The sequence below is a fragment of the Takifugu flavidus genome, chromosome 12 (assembly GCF_003711565.1).
Source record: "Takifugu flavidus isolate HTHZ2018 chromosome 12, ASM371156v2, whole genome shotgun sequence".
Taxonomy (NCBI): Eukaryota; Metazoa; Chordata; class Actinopteri; order Tetraodontiformes; family Tetraodontidae; genus Takifugu; species Takifugu flavidus.
In genome coordinates, this window is record NC_079531.1 from 12,565,511 (window position 1) to 12,579,152 (window position 13,642).

At 46.0% G+C, this 13,642-nt stretch overlaps 2 protein-coding genes across 3 annotated transcripts in view; one reads left to right on the top strand and one right to left on the bottom strand.

Moving 5' to 3' along the window:
* The window catches only part of kcnab1a (potassium voltage-gated channel subfamily A regulatory beta subunit 1a), a 36,203-nt gene extending 26,077 nt beyond the window's left edge, over positions 1–10,126 (top strand). For both annotated transcript variants that reach the window (XM_057049101.1, XM_057049102.1), the window contains 11 exons: positions 1,080–1,159; positions 1,321–1,365; positions 1,779–1,823; positions 1,950–1,993; positions 5,782–5,868; positions 6,487–6,572; positions 7,051–7,171; positions 7,329–7,423; positions 8,422–8,542; positions 8,833–8,921; positions 8,993–10,126. In XM_057049101.1, the coding sequence (XP_056905081.1) occupies positions 1,080–1,159; positions 1,321–1,365; positions 1,779–1,823; positions 1,950–1,993; positions 5,782–5,868; positions 6,487–6,572; positions 7,051–7,171; positions 7,329–7,423; positions 8,422–8,542; positions 8,833–8,921; positions 8,993–9,082 (903 nt within the window). In that variant the 3' untranslated portion in view covers positions 9,083–10,126. The remainder of the gene's footprint in view (positions 1–1,079; positions 1,160–1,320; positions 1,366–1,778; positions 1,824–1,949; positions 1,994–5,781; positions 5,869–6,486; positions 6,573–7,050; positions 7,172–7,328; positions 7,424–8,421; positions 8,543–8,832; positions 8,922–8,992) is intronic.
* A 1,321-nt stretch (positions 10,127–11,447) lies between these two features.
* Positions 11,448–13,214, bottom strand: ssr3 (signal sequence receptor, gamma). The gene is made up of 5 exons (XM_057049103.1): positions 12,964–13,214; positions 12,449–12,575; positions 12,253–12,351; positions 11,909–12,040; positions 11,448–11,672 (listed from the first exon to the last, which is right to left on the bottom strand). The coding sequence occupies exons 1-5, from the start codon at positions 13,184–13,186 to the stop codon at positions 11,606–11,608; spliced, it is 648 nt and encodes a 215-aa protein (XP_056905083.1). The 5' UTR covers positions 13,187–13,214; the 3' UTR covers positions 11,448–11,605.
* Positions 13,215–13,642: the final 428 nt, after the last annotated feature.

Below are 13,642 nucleotides of genomic sequence, written 5' to 3' on the forward strand. Positions count from 1 at the left end.
TGTAACGACCTTACAATTGATTAAATAAATGTGACAAACATTAGCGCTTAGTGTCTGCTTAAGATAAATTCATCTCATTTCAGTGTAAATTATTTTCATGCTCTCTGGATTGTCTAGACAATGGCACAGAAAGTCAAAAAGAGCGACGGCATGATACAACTTTTCTTTGCTTCTCATTTTAAAAGTTGAGGCAACAATCACAAAGTGCTGCTAGCTTGGATGTCTGCTGTGTGGATGGGAGTTAGCAGCACTGCAGCGCCGTGTGGGTCGTATGTGGGAGGCTGTACCACAGCCTCTATTGTGAGTTGTAAGAGTCTGATCCATGTATGGAAGCACTGGCTAAGCCCAAAGGGCCCAGGTGTGTGTGTGTGTGTGTGTGTGTGTGTGTGTGTGTGTGTGTGTGGTGTGTGTGTGTGTGCGCGCTGATCAGACTGTCCCTCTCAGCTGGTCTTTGGTTCCAGATTGCTCACCTTTGGGATGTTTGCTTTGGGCCGTCCAGGACAGACGAACGGACAGACATGGTGCAGGTTGTTATGTCCTGTTGGACTGTCCCTGGCTGTCCTCTCCATTAGAAAACAGTCTGCTCCGTTTGCTTTAATGGTGGTCCAGAGCTCTCAGACTGAGCAAGTATTTTTAAATTTGGTGTCTGATCTGTCCAACCAGCTCAGGAACAAATAGAGACACTCCTGCTGTAACAGAAGGTAGCTGAGCTGCAGATGGGACCTGTCTCTGAGGCTTTGTTTTGTGAAGAATGTTCCTGAATGAACCCCTCCTGACACCTAAAATCTATGATGTGTTCAAGGTCAAGACAGGTCAATAAAAATATGTTTAACTTCAAAAACAGAAAAAAATTGGATCAGTCAGATTATTTATGGTCAACCTATTTGCAGGTTTGGATATTGTGTGTGTGTGTGTGTGCATGCCTGCATGTGTGTGTGTGGGCTTAAGAAGGTGGCTGGAAGATGGATGGATGAATAGATGATGAGAGGATGTTGTATCTATGTTCAAATGTCACGAAGACATACAGATAAAGCATGTAATGTAATCCTTGTGTGTGCACATGTGTGATGTGTTGCTAGGTTGCGGAGCAGCTGATGACGATGGCCTACGAAAGTGGGGTGAACCTGTTTGACACAGCTGAGGTGTACGCAGGCGGCAGGTGAAACTTATGTTCCTACACTCATAAAAGGTGAAAGAGGCTCTGACTGTGACTGATGCTGTAAAGATGAAGCAGGACTAAGTGTCCCTCCCCCCCACACTGAGAGGGTGTTGGAGTGAAGGTGTGAACTGTTGTGAATTACAATGGAGTCTACTTCACAGGGCTGAAATCATTCTGGGAAGCATCATTAAGAAAAAATGCTGGAGGTAATTATCCCATTTTGGTGTGTGTGTTTGTCTGTGTGTGAGTGAGTGGGATCATGTCCTCATGCCTGATGTCCCAGTTTTTTTTATAATTTTCAACAGCAAATATTCCCTTTATATTTGTGGTCCTGCTGTGTTTGTATTTATTATTGATTGGTTGGCAGTGACACTAAGGCAGTTGCTGGAGCCTCTGAAAGCTCTAAAAGCTCTGAAGGCTCTGAATGCTCCTCTTCTCTTCTCTGTGCCTGATTTTATGCTGAGTTTATGAGCCATCCGAACAGACTGATCAGACTTTACTGCCAATATTACCATTAATAATGCATCCGTTGCTAAAAGTGTTGATGAATCAATGAGACCTATCTCCATACGTGAGAAACAGAATGTCTATGACCTTCATTGCATTTTTCTTCTGTCAGACGGTCCAGTTTGGTCATCACAACAAAGCTCTACTGGGGAGGAAAGTAAGTGGAACAAACTCAACTAGCTACACTTCTAGGAACAGAAGATGTGAGCCTTCACATACATTTCAGACATTACGCGTCACAAATGTTCTTCGCAGCTTCATGCTAATGTTTGTGTCCCACCAGAGCAGAGACAGAACGAGGACTGTCCAGAAAACACATCATCGAAGGTAAGACATATTAAAAAACACTAAACATGTAATAAACATGCTACTTGAGTTAATGTTTAAGTTTATTGTACTTAGAGCCCAAAATCGCAAATATTGAGACATGCTTAATATGGGTATTAAAAGACCAATCCTATTGAACAAGACACCAAGGATCCTTAAAGTGGTTCTAGGAGCCAGGTTAATGCCACTCAGCAAGGCTACATCAGTAGAGAACAGGTTCTTCATTGTCTTGGGGCCTAATATGATAAATTCAGTTTTATCTGTATTTAACTGTAGGAAATTTCTGGTCATCCAGGCCCTTATGTCTTTGAGGCCCGAAGTTACAGGAGCTGATCGGTTTGGTCTGGCTCGAATGATGGGTGTCATCAGCATAGCTATGAATGAGAGTTTATTGAATGCTTCCTGATTATGCTACCGCAAGGGAGCATGTATAAGATTGGACCAAGTACTGAACCTTGTGGAACTCCATGCTAGACTTTAGTGGGAGCAGAGGATTCCTTGTTAACATGGACAAACTGAGACTGGTCTGATAGGTAAGATCTAAACCAGTTTAAGGCCCAGCCTTTTATAACAAGTCAGTTTTCCATTCTATGTCCGAGAATGTGATGGTCAACTGTGTCAGAAGCAGCACTGAGGTCTAGCAGGACAAGGACAGACATCAGGGCTTTTTCTGATGCTGTAAGGAGGTTCTGAGTGACTTTCACAATTGCTGACTCTGTACTATGATGAGTTCTGAATCCTGACTGAAAGTCCTCACAGAGTCTATTGCTTTAGAGGTAGGCACATCATTGCCCGGTGACCATTTCCTTGAGGATCTTAGACAAAAAGGGAAGGTTGAAGATTGGCTAACTCTTCTGCATTTAGTGCAGACTGTTTATCTCTAATCTGCTAGTAGATGGGAAGATCTCCCTAAGCAGTGTAGTTCGCATGGGGTCTAAAGAACAGGGTGTTGGTTTCGATTAAGACAATCGTGACGAGGGTTTTGAAAGGCTAATCAGAGTAAGAATGTCCAGGCCTTTTTTCAGGTTCAATTGATCTGACTCTAAAGTTGAGTTAGATAGTTTGTTTTTAGAGTTGGCAAAAGTCAGATCCTGACGGATCTTTTCCATAATGTTGGAAGTATTGTGTTTCAAGAAGCACATGACTGTTAGGAGCAGTTGTACCAGGACCCGAAAGCAGGCAGCACACAGTGGAGGGTGGTGTCCAAAAAACTTTTATTGGAGGCAACAGGCAAACGAACGATCCACAAGAGGCATTGAGACCTCGGAAGAATCCAGCAAACAGTCCACGGGGGAAACTCACGATAGTCCAATCACAGTAGGCAAAAATCACAAAAGGCAAAATCACAAAGAGTCGGGGTTTCGCGTAAGGGACAAAACATTCCAACACTGGCAAACAGGAGTACAGGCTTTAAATAGGGGACTAGATTACTGATAGACCACAGGTTCGTCTGCCTGCGGCTCCAGCTGCGGCAGGAGAGAAGCTCCATCACGCCCCCTGCAGGAAGAAAACCATAACCCACCTCCCAGAACCCAACAATACCACCCCCTCAAAGGGTGCCTCCGGGCGCCATTCCAGGCTTGTCTGGGTGGGCAAGGTAGAAGTTGCGGAGGAGGCTGTTGTCTAGGATAAACCGGCGGGGTACCCAAGACCGCTCCTCTGGACCGTAACCCTCCCAATCGACCAGCTACTGGAAACCCCGACCTCGTCGGCAAACATCCAGGATGCTCCGGACTGTATAGGCTGGCCCCCCATCCACAATGCGGGGGGGGCGGGGGGGGGGGGGGGGGGGTGGCACGGACGGTGGAACCAGATCTGACTCCACGACTGGCTTTACCTTGGAGACATGGAAGGTGGGGTGTATCTTAAACGCTGGGGGAAGCTTCAAACGGACAGATGCGGGGTTAACCATCAGTCCCACGAAGCGAGGAGCTAGCTTCCGGGGCTCGACCTGGAGCGTGAGGTCCCTGGTGGACAGCCAAACCTTCTGACCTGGCCGATAGACAGGAGCGGCAGTCCGCTGCCGATTTGCCTGTTGCTGTGAGCGGCGAGAACCTGTCTTCTTCAGCCATCGGCTCTCGACGTGGGAAACAAGGAGCTTCTGGCCGTGGTCCTGGCGCTACAGGAGTGGAGATGGTCATCCTTCCACCTCTACCACGAACTGCCGACTGGGGTTAGTGTAAGCAAGGACGGGTGACGACAAGAACAGGCCTTTCAGCTTGTTGAAGGCGGCTTTGGCCTCGGGAGACCATTGGAAACTTTGAAACATGGCGGTGAGTCTGGTGAGCCGGGCAGCCACCATGCTATAGTCACAGATGAATCGACGGTAGAAGTTGGCAAAGCCCAGGAACTGTTGTAGTTGTCTATGGGAGGAGGGAGTTGGCCACTCCATCACTGCCTTCACCTTGGCCGGGTCCGGTGAAAGCTGTCCCCACGCCACCACAAACCCCAGGAAGGAAACGGAGGAGGTGTGGAACTCGCATTTCTCATAAAGCCGGTTCTCCAGGAGCCGTTGGAGAATGAGCTGGACATGCTGGACCTGTTCCTCCTCAGACTCGGAAAAATCTAAATGTCATCCAGGTAGACAAACAGGAACTTATTTAACATGTCCCAGAGGACGTCATTGACCAGAGACTGGAACACGGCGGGGGCGTTGGTAAGTCCAAAAGGCATAACGAGGTATTCAAAATTGGAATGTAATGTTGGGAGCAGTTGTACCAGGACCCTAAAGCAGGCAGCACACAGTGGAGGGTGGTGTCCGAAAAACTTTTATTGGAGGCAACAGGCAAACGAAAGAACCACAAGAGGCATCGAGACCTCGGAAGAATCCAGCAAACAGTCCACGGGGGAAACTCACCACGATAGTCCAATCACAGTAGGCAAAATCACAGTAGGCAAAAATCACAAAAGGCAAAATCACAAAGAGTCGGGGTTTCGCGTAAGGGACAAAACATTCCAACACTGGCAAACAGGAGTACAGGCTTTAAATAGGGGACTAGATTACTGATAGGCCACAGGTGCGTCTGCCTGCGGCTCCAGCTGCGGCAGGAGAGAAGCTCCATCACGCCCCCTGCAGGAAGAAAACCGTAACCCACCTCCCAGAACCCAACACATCATTACTGTATTTAAGGTTAAGGGGATGGTGGGTTCAGTGGAGATCTGGCTCTCTGTCAGCCTGGCTACAGTACTGACAAGAAACCTGGGGCAGTTCTTTTTTTCATTTATTACTCTGGAACAGTTGGCTGTTCTAGCAACATGCTTTCCTATATGTTTTCAGACTCTCTTTCCATGGTAAGCAAGAGTCCTCTACCTTGGTCCAGCGCCATTCCCTTTCTTGCACTTTCTTGCGTTTGTTTTAAAATGCAAGTTTCAGGATTAAACCATAAAGCCAATTTCTTTTGTTTTATTATAATCATTCTTTTAAGGGTGCAACAGAGTCCAGAGTGCCTCTAAGTGTGCCCGTGGTATTATTTACAAGTTGGTCAAATTGGGAGGAGTTAAGATTAGCAAAGGAGTCTTTAAAAATATTGATGCAGTTTTCTGCATTTAACTGCATTTAACACCTAATCTGAGGCACGATCTCAACACTGATCCCAGCAACCAGTTTCTGTTATCCAACTGGTTTGTGCTTTAACCATAAAAACTTCAGGGATGTTCTGCTGTTGGAAATGATGGCAAGATATTTGAATAATGTGTGTGTGTGTGTGGTGTGTGTGTGTGTGTGTGTGTGTGTGTGTGTGTGTGTGTGTGTGTGCATGTGTGTGTGTGTGTGTGTGTGTGTGTGTCAGGTCTGAAAGGTTCTCTACAGAGGATGCAGCTGGAGTACGTTGACGTGGTTTTTGCCAACAGACCAGACAGTAACACCCCGATGGAAGGTGAGTTAGTCCACTCTCACGTCCATCTGTGCAGCTTGAGCTGCGTATTATGTTTATTGGAATCATTTTTGTGTCTGTGTGGAATTATCCATTCATCTGAGGACCTCCAATCCACGATCTGTAGCTTGCAGAAATGTCCAGTTCATTGACAAACCATACTGATCGCCAGACTGGTTTGGTCTGGTTTTCTTTCTCCACAGCCGTTACATCCATTCCTCCCTCAGTTGTTCTTTTGGTTGGATCGGACAGAAATTGGAGGTTGTGAAATCTAAATTTGTAAGCAGAGCTTCCACAATCACAGGCTGCAGCAGCAGAGAAGAAAACAAAAGACATAAGGACAGACCACTGGTGTTTACTGTCCTGACAGGATGGTTTTATCGGCTGCTTAATTATCACCTACCAAATTTATGTGAAAGTGATGCAGATTTGTCTGATCTTCTGCTGCTGGAGTTTGTTCATGTCTACATAAAGCTGCTCCAGATCACAGATATCAACCGCCTAGTATTTATACAAGAGGGTATTATAGACACAAGGTTATGAGTTCAATCCCAGCTCAGGCCTACATTCCATCCTGGCTGAAACCTGTGTGTGCATGTGTGTCTGTGTGTGACTGCGCAGAGATCGTTCGAGCCATGACCTACGTGATCAACCAAGGCATGGCGATGTACTGGGGGACATCTCGGTGGACGGCCATGGAGATCATGGTGAGCAGCAGCATTCTGAAGACATTGATTTTTCACACAGTTGTTAGATTGGGGGCAACCTGGAACCACTGAGCAGGAAGAAAGAAAACCCAGCTCATGGACTGGTCAGAACTGGACACACCGGTCCATCACTTCAGTTCAGCTCCTCTGATTGAAGAAGCAGCCACAACTCTTCTACCTCAGATTTGTGCTGTTTGAGAGTTCAGAGAAGGAGAAGGAGGGATCAAGCGAGGGAGAGAGGTGAAGGGAGAGGGGAAGGAGGGTGGAGGGATGGAGGGAGGGAGAGAGGAGGAGGGAGGGAGAAAGCGAGGGGGAGGGAGGTAGGGAGAGAGGGAGGAGGAGGTAGGGAGACGAGGAGGATTGAGGGGGTGGGAGAGAAATAGACAGATAGATGGCATACTGATGTGATCTGGATCTGTGCCTCATGCCTCCTCATGACCTTTGACCTCTGCTTCACTGTGATGTGGTCTCCCTCCAGGAGGCCTACTCAGTGGCCAGGCAGTTTAACCTCATCCCTCCAGTCTGTGAGCAGGCAGAGTATCACCTTTTCCAGAGGGAGAAAGTGGAGATTCAGCTGCCTGAACTTTACCATAAAATAGGCAAGTGTGTGTGTGTTTGGGTGTGTGTGTGAGTGTGTGTGTGTGTGTGTGTGTGTGTGTGTGTGTGAGAGTTGTTCTGGAATGTTACTTGTTACACTTTTTCTGAAGAGGATTTTTTTAAAAAAAATCTCCTTTCCTATGGTCTCCATGGCGACAGGCGTTGGGGCCATGACCTGGTCACCACTGGCTTGTGGCATCATCACAGGAAAATATGAAAACGGCATTCCTGAATCTTCCCGGGCTTCAATGAAGGTAGGGACAGAGCTGTCTTTGTTTCATTGAGGACCGTCTCCCCTAAACTCTCTGAACTTCTGTCAACTAATCAGGACAGATATATCTTCACTTACTGGTTCACGACCAACTAATCCCAGTTCAGCCTGGTTGAGTCTCTTTATAAATGATTGCTATTTATGGCATCAGTGGAGTTCTGATGAATTGCCACGACAATTGCTGCACATTATAGTGAACGTGGAAAAATACCTGCCTGTAAGTCCTTCCTTTCGTTTGTCTGTCGGTAACTGTAATTTTCAGAGCAGTAACTGAAATGAAAATGTCCAGCAGATCTTTAATCAAAGCCAAAATTACTCCACTGGGACAACATTTGGCACCTTGGCCTCAGAGGAGAGGTGGAGCTGAGCTGAAAGCAGAGGGACATCAGCAGTGCGGGCATCAGTAGCGGAACATCAGTGAAGGGACATCAGTGGAGGGATATCAGCTGAGGGACATTAGTAGAGGGACATCAGCTGGGGGACAGCAGTGGAGGGACATTTGTAGAGGGACAACAGGTGGACATCAGTAGAGGGACAGCAACTCCATCTAAACTCACCCAGATCCAAATCTAGGTGATTTCTACCGTAGGACCAGGGTCCCCTGTGGGTGGTCCTGTGTGGCATAATAGAGGTCTAAAAGGGGTGAGATCTTTATCTCTGGTCTTGTTGTGGTGTCTCTAATCTGCAGGAGGGCTGATGTGTCCAGAACAATGTGACTGGGTTTTATGGGTCCAGGATCCACATACAACCCAGCTCCAGCAAACATGGACTTTTTTAGGTTTATGAAACAAATTAAAGATGAACAGGAGAACCAACCAAACCAGCAGACCTGGATCAAAACCAGACAGCAGTGGAACGTGTGACACCTGATGTGTTTTTCTTCCAATCGTCTGACATTTACAGCAGCATTTACAGCCTCCACCTTCTGACACATGTGCAACTCTCCTCTGTCTGTTCTTCACATTCCCTCTCTCCCTCCAGTCATATCAGTGGTTGAAGGAGAAGATTGTGAGCGAGGATGGGAGGAAGCAACAGGCCAAGCTGAAGGAGCTGAACCACATCACAGAGAAGCTGGGCTGCACTCTGCCTCAGCTGGCTGTGGGTACGTCCAGATGTTGGGCTTGGAAACACACCTGCAGCTCCACCGATTAACATCTCCTTGATAAATAAGTGACCCTCTTTCCAAAACTGCAGACATTTTTAGACCTCAACCATCTAAATGCTGATGTTTTAGATGTTTTGTTACATTCCTTCCTGAATGACACCTGTGGTCATAATTCAGTCAGAAGATTTGCATTTTAATTATTGTTTGGAAGAATTTTCTAACAATAATGAGGTACAGGGCGCCATCTCGTGTGCATTGTGTGAATTTCAGCCTGTGTCTCTGTCCAGCCTGGTGTCTAAGAAATGAAGGCGTGAGCTCGGTTCTTCTGGGAACATCCAACCCTGAGCAGCTGACTGAGAACCTTGGAGCCATACAGGTGAGGACGCACACCTGACTCTCCCATTGCTTCCTGCTTCTGCCTCTTCAGGTGTTGCGTTTCTCACCCAGGTTCTTCCAAAGATGACGTCTCACATAGTGTCTGAAATTGACCACATCCTGGCCAACAGGCCATACACTAAGAAGGACTACCGCTCTTGAGCCAGGCTGGTCACATGCTGAAGGTGGGCCAGCATTCAGTGTGAGAGTCTCTGGTTCAGCCCTCCTGCATCCATTAACCGTAACCACATCTGCTTGAGTCGTCTCAGTCAGGTTCACCTCAGGTCCAGAGACACCAAACTTTTTTCCAGCCTCAGCATCCTGTCAAAATCCGCAATTAACATTAATCTCCTTCCAAACTATGCAGCTGCCACACCTGCACCGGTCCCAGCTTCATCCAGGAAATCAGGTTCAGTTCAGGTTCGCTTTGTTTAGAATCTAAACTCAACAGGATCTGAACCAAGAGTGTAAAGTGCCTTGCTGAAGGGCAACTTGACATCCTCTCAGCTCAGTTTCCTTTCAACAAAGCTGCAGCCCACACCGGTGCAAACTCAGAGAATATTGCTGTTAGCACAACGTTAGCGCAACATTAGCAAAACGTTAGCACAACGTTAGCCCAACATCACAATACTGTCTGGGGCAATACAATAATGTCTGGGGCCAGAGGTTAGAGCTGAGGTTAGATGGAGCTCAGTAGTTCCCTTAACTACCTACCAAATGTGACATGATTTACTGTAGAGCAGACAAATATTCAGTATAGATTAGCAGCACGTGCATGTTTCCTGCTTGTGTGCCTCTTTTCTATCTCTAAAGCTGAGAGAAAGACTTCACTCTGCTGCCCTGTGTAGGAGTTTGGTGGAACTGCTGTCTGCAAACACTGTTGACAGGTGCAAATGAGGGCGTGGGAGACGCACAATGTTTATTTTAGACTAATTAATGAAGATGAAAATTATTTTAACATGTTTGAGAGAATTCTATGGAGATTATGTATATAAAATTGTTAAATTATAAACTGTAACATAACCAACTGAAGCCTCTCCTGCATATGGAAACTGTACTGTGTAACTCCCAAAAAAATAAGTTGTAAATAGTTTGTGTTGTTGTTCTTCATCACTCTTGAACCCACAGTCCTCCTCCATGACAGCAGGTCCATGCTGACCTGGGATCAGTCTCTCATGTAGACAGCAATAAAAGCAATGCCCTCTGGCCACTGTGTCCTTGCTGCACATTTGCCGTCCTGTAGCTCAAATGTCCATCCAATTGTTAAAGTGAATTATTTTTTACTGGTGCAGAGTTCTGTCTGATCTGTTGCTATAGAATGTGCTGCTCAAATCAGCTGGAATCCAAACTTCCTTTCCACGTTGAAAGGCAAAGCTGTTGGTTTTTGATCTAATGTGGTGGACGTGCTTGTGGACACCTTCCCACCCAGAATGCCTTGTTAGTGGTTCCTCATACCTGTAGAACTTTGAAGATGAGAACAATGAACTGTCCCATAAACAAACAGAGATTTGACCTTTGATGCCGCCACTCTAGAACCTTTTCACTGATGCCTCAAAACTATTTCGCTGGACTTTTGTCTGGATGCTTCAGCTCCAAATAAATGATTGATGAAACTGATAATCGACAAACATCATTGAACTTGACTTTTCCAGGCCTTCAAGGACCTGCTGCCACCACCACCACCATCCTCAGGTGAGATGAACCTTCTAGGTGACCTTGAGTGTCCCCTGCAGTTCTGGTGGATATTTAGTTTCATGTCTCTTCCATTTAGATTACAGTGATGAGGAACCTGAGCCACACCTGTCTCTTTGTCTCCCCTGAAGCCCTCAGCTTTGTCACAGGTGTCTTGGTGGCCTCCCTCAATTGTCTCCTTGCTTGCTCAGTTTGTGAGGATGAGCTGCTCCAGGCAGATTCCCAAATGTCATATTCCCTCATGTCTTCACCCTGGACTGAAGAGTTCCAGCAGATCTTCAGTCTCTCTCAGGTGCTTTTCTATCATCTTGACTCTTTAGGGAGCAGCAACACCGATGAACCAGTGATGGACCCACACACACGCACACACACACACACTCATACTCATATCAGCAGGTCTGACACCAATTCCTGTCATGTGTATGATGAAAATAAACTTTCCATCCTCCTCTGACAGCAGAATTACTATTAAGTCACTCCAAGAGAACCGTTTTCTTCTTTCCTGGTCACTAGAGATTGTGTTTGTGTTGTTAGAACTGTTGCTAATGTGAGCAAACTGTCCAGAATGAGTCCTCTGGGGCAAGAATAGCACGTTGATGTTCTGGTCACCATGATGACCCTTCAGGAACCAATGTGGCTCGACACCATCATTCGTATTCTCCTGGAGTCTTCTGCTGCTCTAAATACTCCTGTGGATGGAGAAGGTGCGATACTTTGCTTCTATTTTCTGTTGCCGTGAGACAGAAAGCAGCAGTGTATTCATTTATTTTCTCCTGAAGTGTTGTCTGTGAATAAGTGAATAAAATCAGCTTCTCTGAAATGATCAGACTACAAGTCATCCCATTTGCTTTATTTGTTACAAAAAGAAAAGCAAAGCTGAAGAAACATCCTCCAGAGTTTTGATCATGAATTTCATGAAGGTGAAATGTGATATGCCAACCCATCTACAACCCATAGCCTGATTATTTCCCCCCAGCCTGAATCGTCCCGCCTTTATTTGGAGCCTGTGGACAGCAGAGCGATGAGTCCTGAGGAGGCACTGATGGACAGAATATAGTTACTGGGGAAAAGTTAAGGAACACAAACGGTGGGCATACAGCAGTGCTTATGGGAGCGACACACATTCTAACACTTCCCGCTTGACTTTACTCTGATTCTTAGTTTCGGAACTCTTTCTTCCAGCATCTCAGCCTGGAACCTGCCATGCTGCTGCACGTACACAAAGTAACATCATTAGACTTGTATCAAACCATGGTGAGCGTCCATACAACGCATACCTAATGAATAAAAGGATACACCGTGGGGTTGAAGTTCTTGAGCAGGAAGAAGGAGGCGACGATGATTAAGACCAGAAAGAGTGTGTTGTTGTAGAAGATTGAGAAGGTGGTGGCCTCGTAGTCGGCAACTTCATTCTTCTTCCACAAGATCCTGGCAGCACAAGGAAGTACAAATTCAGTCATGTTCTTCATCTTACCAGAAGAGTGTAGTGGCAGAGATCTGACAACAGTGATGGCAGAATAATGTGTGCATTCAACAAATCAACAAGACAACAGTCATTGGCGGGTTTACACTGCACATTTACACATCGAGAGTTATCATCAGATAGCTATAGAACCAACAACCACCGTGCAGTCACACACCTTTCGTCCTTCTCCTTGCGGGACATCTTGCGGTTGTCGGCTTCAGACAACTTCCTTGTGACCTCTTTGGAAACGGCGTCCTCACGCTTCTGGGCCACCCTTGAGGAATTAAAAGAGAAAAGCTCAGACTAACCTTGATTTGTAAAAAAAAGGATGGAGTGCACACAACTACAAAGAGTCAAAGGTGTGTTCTTACTTATGTTTGAGAACAAACTTGACATTTTTGTAGGCAAAAGCCACGAGGTAGGTGCTGACCAGAGTCATGACCCCGTACAGAACTGCAGACTGGACAAGATCCATGTGCCAAATCCTCCAAAAGAGCCCTGAAGACAACAAACGTGCCACATAGCTAAAATGATCGAGTCGGTGAGACGCCTGGTACAAAACCTATAGGTCTTAACTTGGCATGAAGTGAAGGTGCATTTGAGGTTTTAGATGCAAAGAAATTCCAATTTCTTCGTTACAACGATATCGATTAATGCAGTTCATTCTACACTACCCAAATTCTGCTTAGGATTGATTAGCATTTAGCTGTAGCATAGCACTTAAGACAGCGTTATTACACCGTTTAGATGCCATTAGAGTTCAATAAAACTGTTCTAAATTGAGAAAAATTAGGGCAATTTTGCCCGAGTAAATAATTAAATTTTCAGAGCTGTGGTAAGGTAACCAGCATCAGCAGCAAGCTGCTCCGGCCTCTCCACTACTCACAGATCGGTATAGCAGAAACGATGAGCGCATTTCCGTAGAACAATGCGGTGGACTTGGCAGATAGGTTCCTGCTAAAGTCCTGCAAAAGAAGGTCTTCTTCGGACTGCTGCTTAGTTGTGCCTTTGGGAGGCATGTCTGCGAATTGAGCGTTATGTCTGCCGCAGAGCTCTGGAGACAAGAATACTGACACGTAGCTGTAAAGAGAAGAAGGACTCGTCAGCATAAACCCGGAAATACGCGGCACTGCTCTTCTTCGTGGGATAATTACAGGCGAAGGTGTGGCTCACCGCTGCCACCTGCAGGTAACCGCGCCACAATTAGAAACTTCTGTACTGTACAAATCATATACAAACTGGGTAAACAAGGACAGTAAAATGAGAAACGACATGGTTTAGGCGGGAGAAAACACGTAAATAAAAAGTCAATGGACGCCCATTTAAGACGTTTAATACATCTACATTGCTTCTGCAACTCATGTGAGAACATTGATTGTTTTTTCAAATTAATTTATTGTGCTGTTTTAATTGTCCATTTTATTGTCCTGACTTCTTGGTGCGAGTCTAGTCTCTGACTTGGTGTTCACAGTTTGCGCACTCAGTTTGTATTTCTAGCCAGCTCAGGTTCACTTTCATCCGGACTGAACGTGACCACATCAGCGGACCTTAAACCTGGAAGATGA

Bases quoted from the DNA above. Each gene is read 5' to 3' on its own strand.
- ssr3 (XM_057049103.1), bottom strand. From the start codon at position 13,186: ATGCTGACGAGTCCTTCTTCTCTTTACAGCTACGTGTCAGTATTCTTG. The intron at 12,576-12,963 runs GTGAGTAGTGGA...TGTTGTCTTCAG, and splicing joins CGTTTCTGCTATACCGATCT to GGCTCTTTTGGAGGATTTGG. The intron at 12,041-12,252 runs GTGTGTGACTGC...TTGTGCTGCCAG, and splicing joins CGCAAGGAGAAGGACGAAAG to GATCTTGTGGAAGAAGAATG.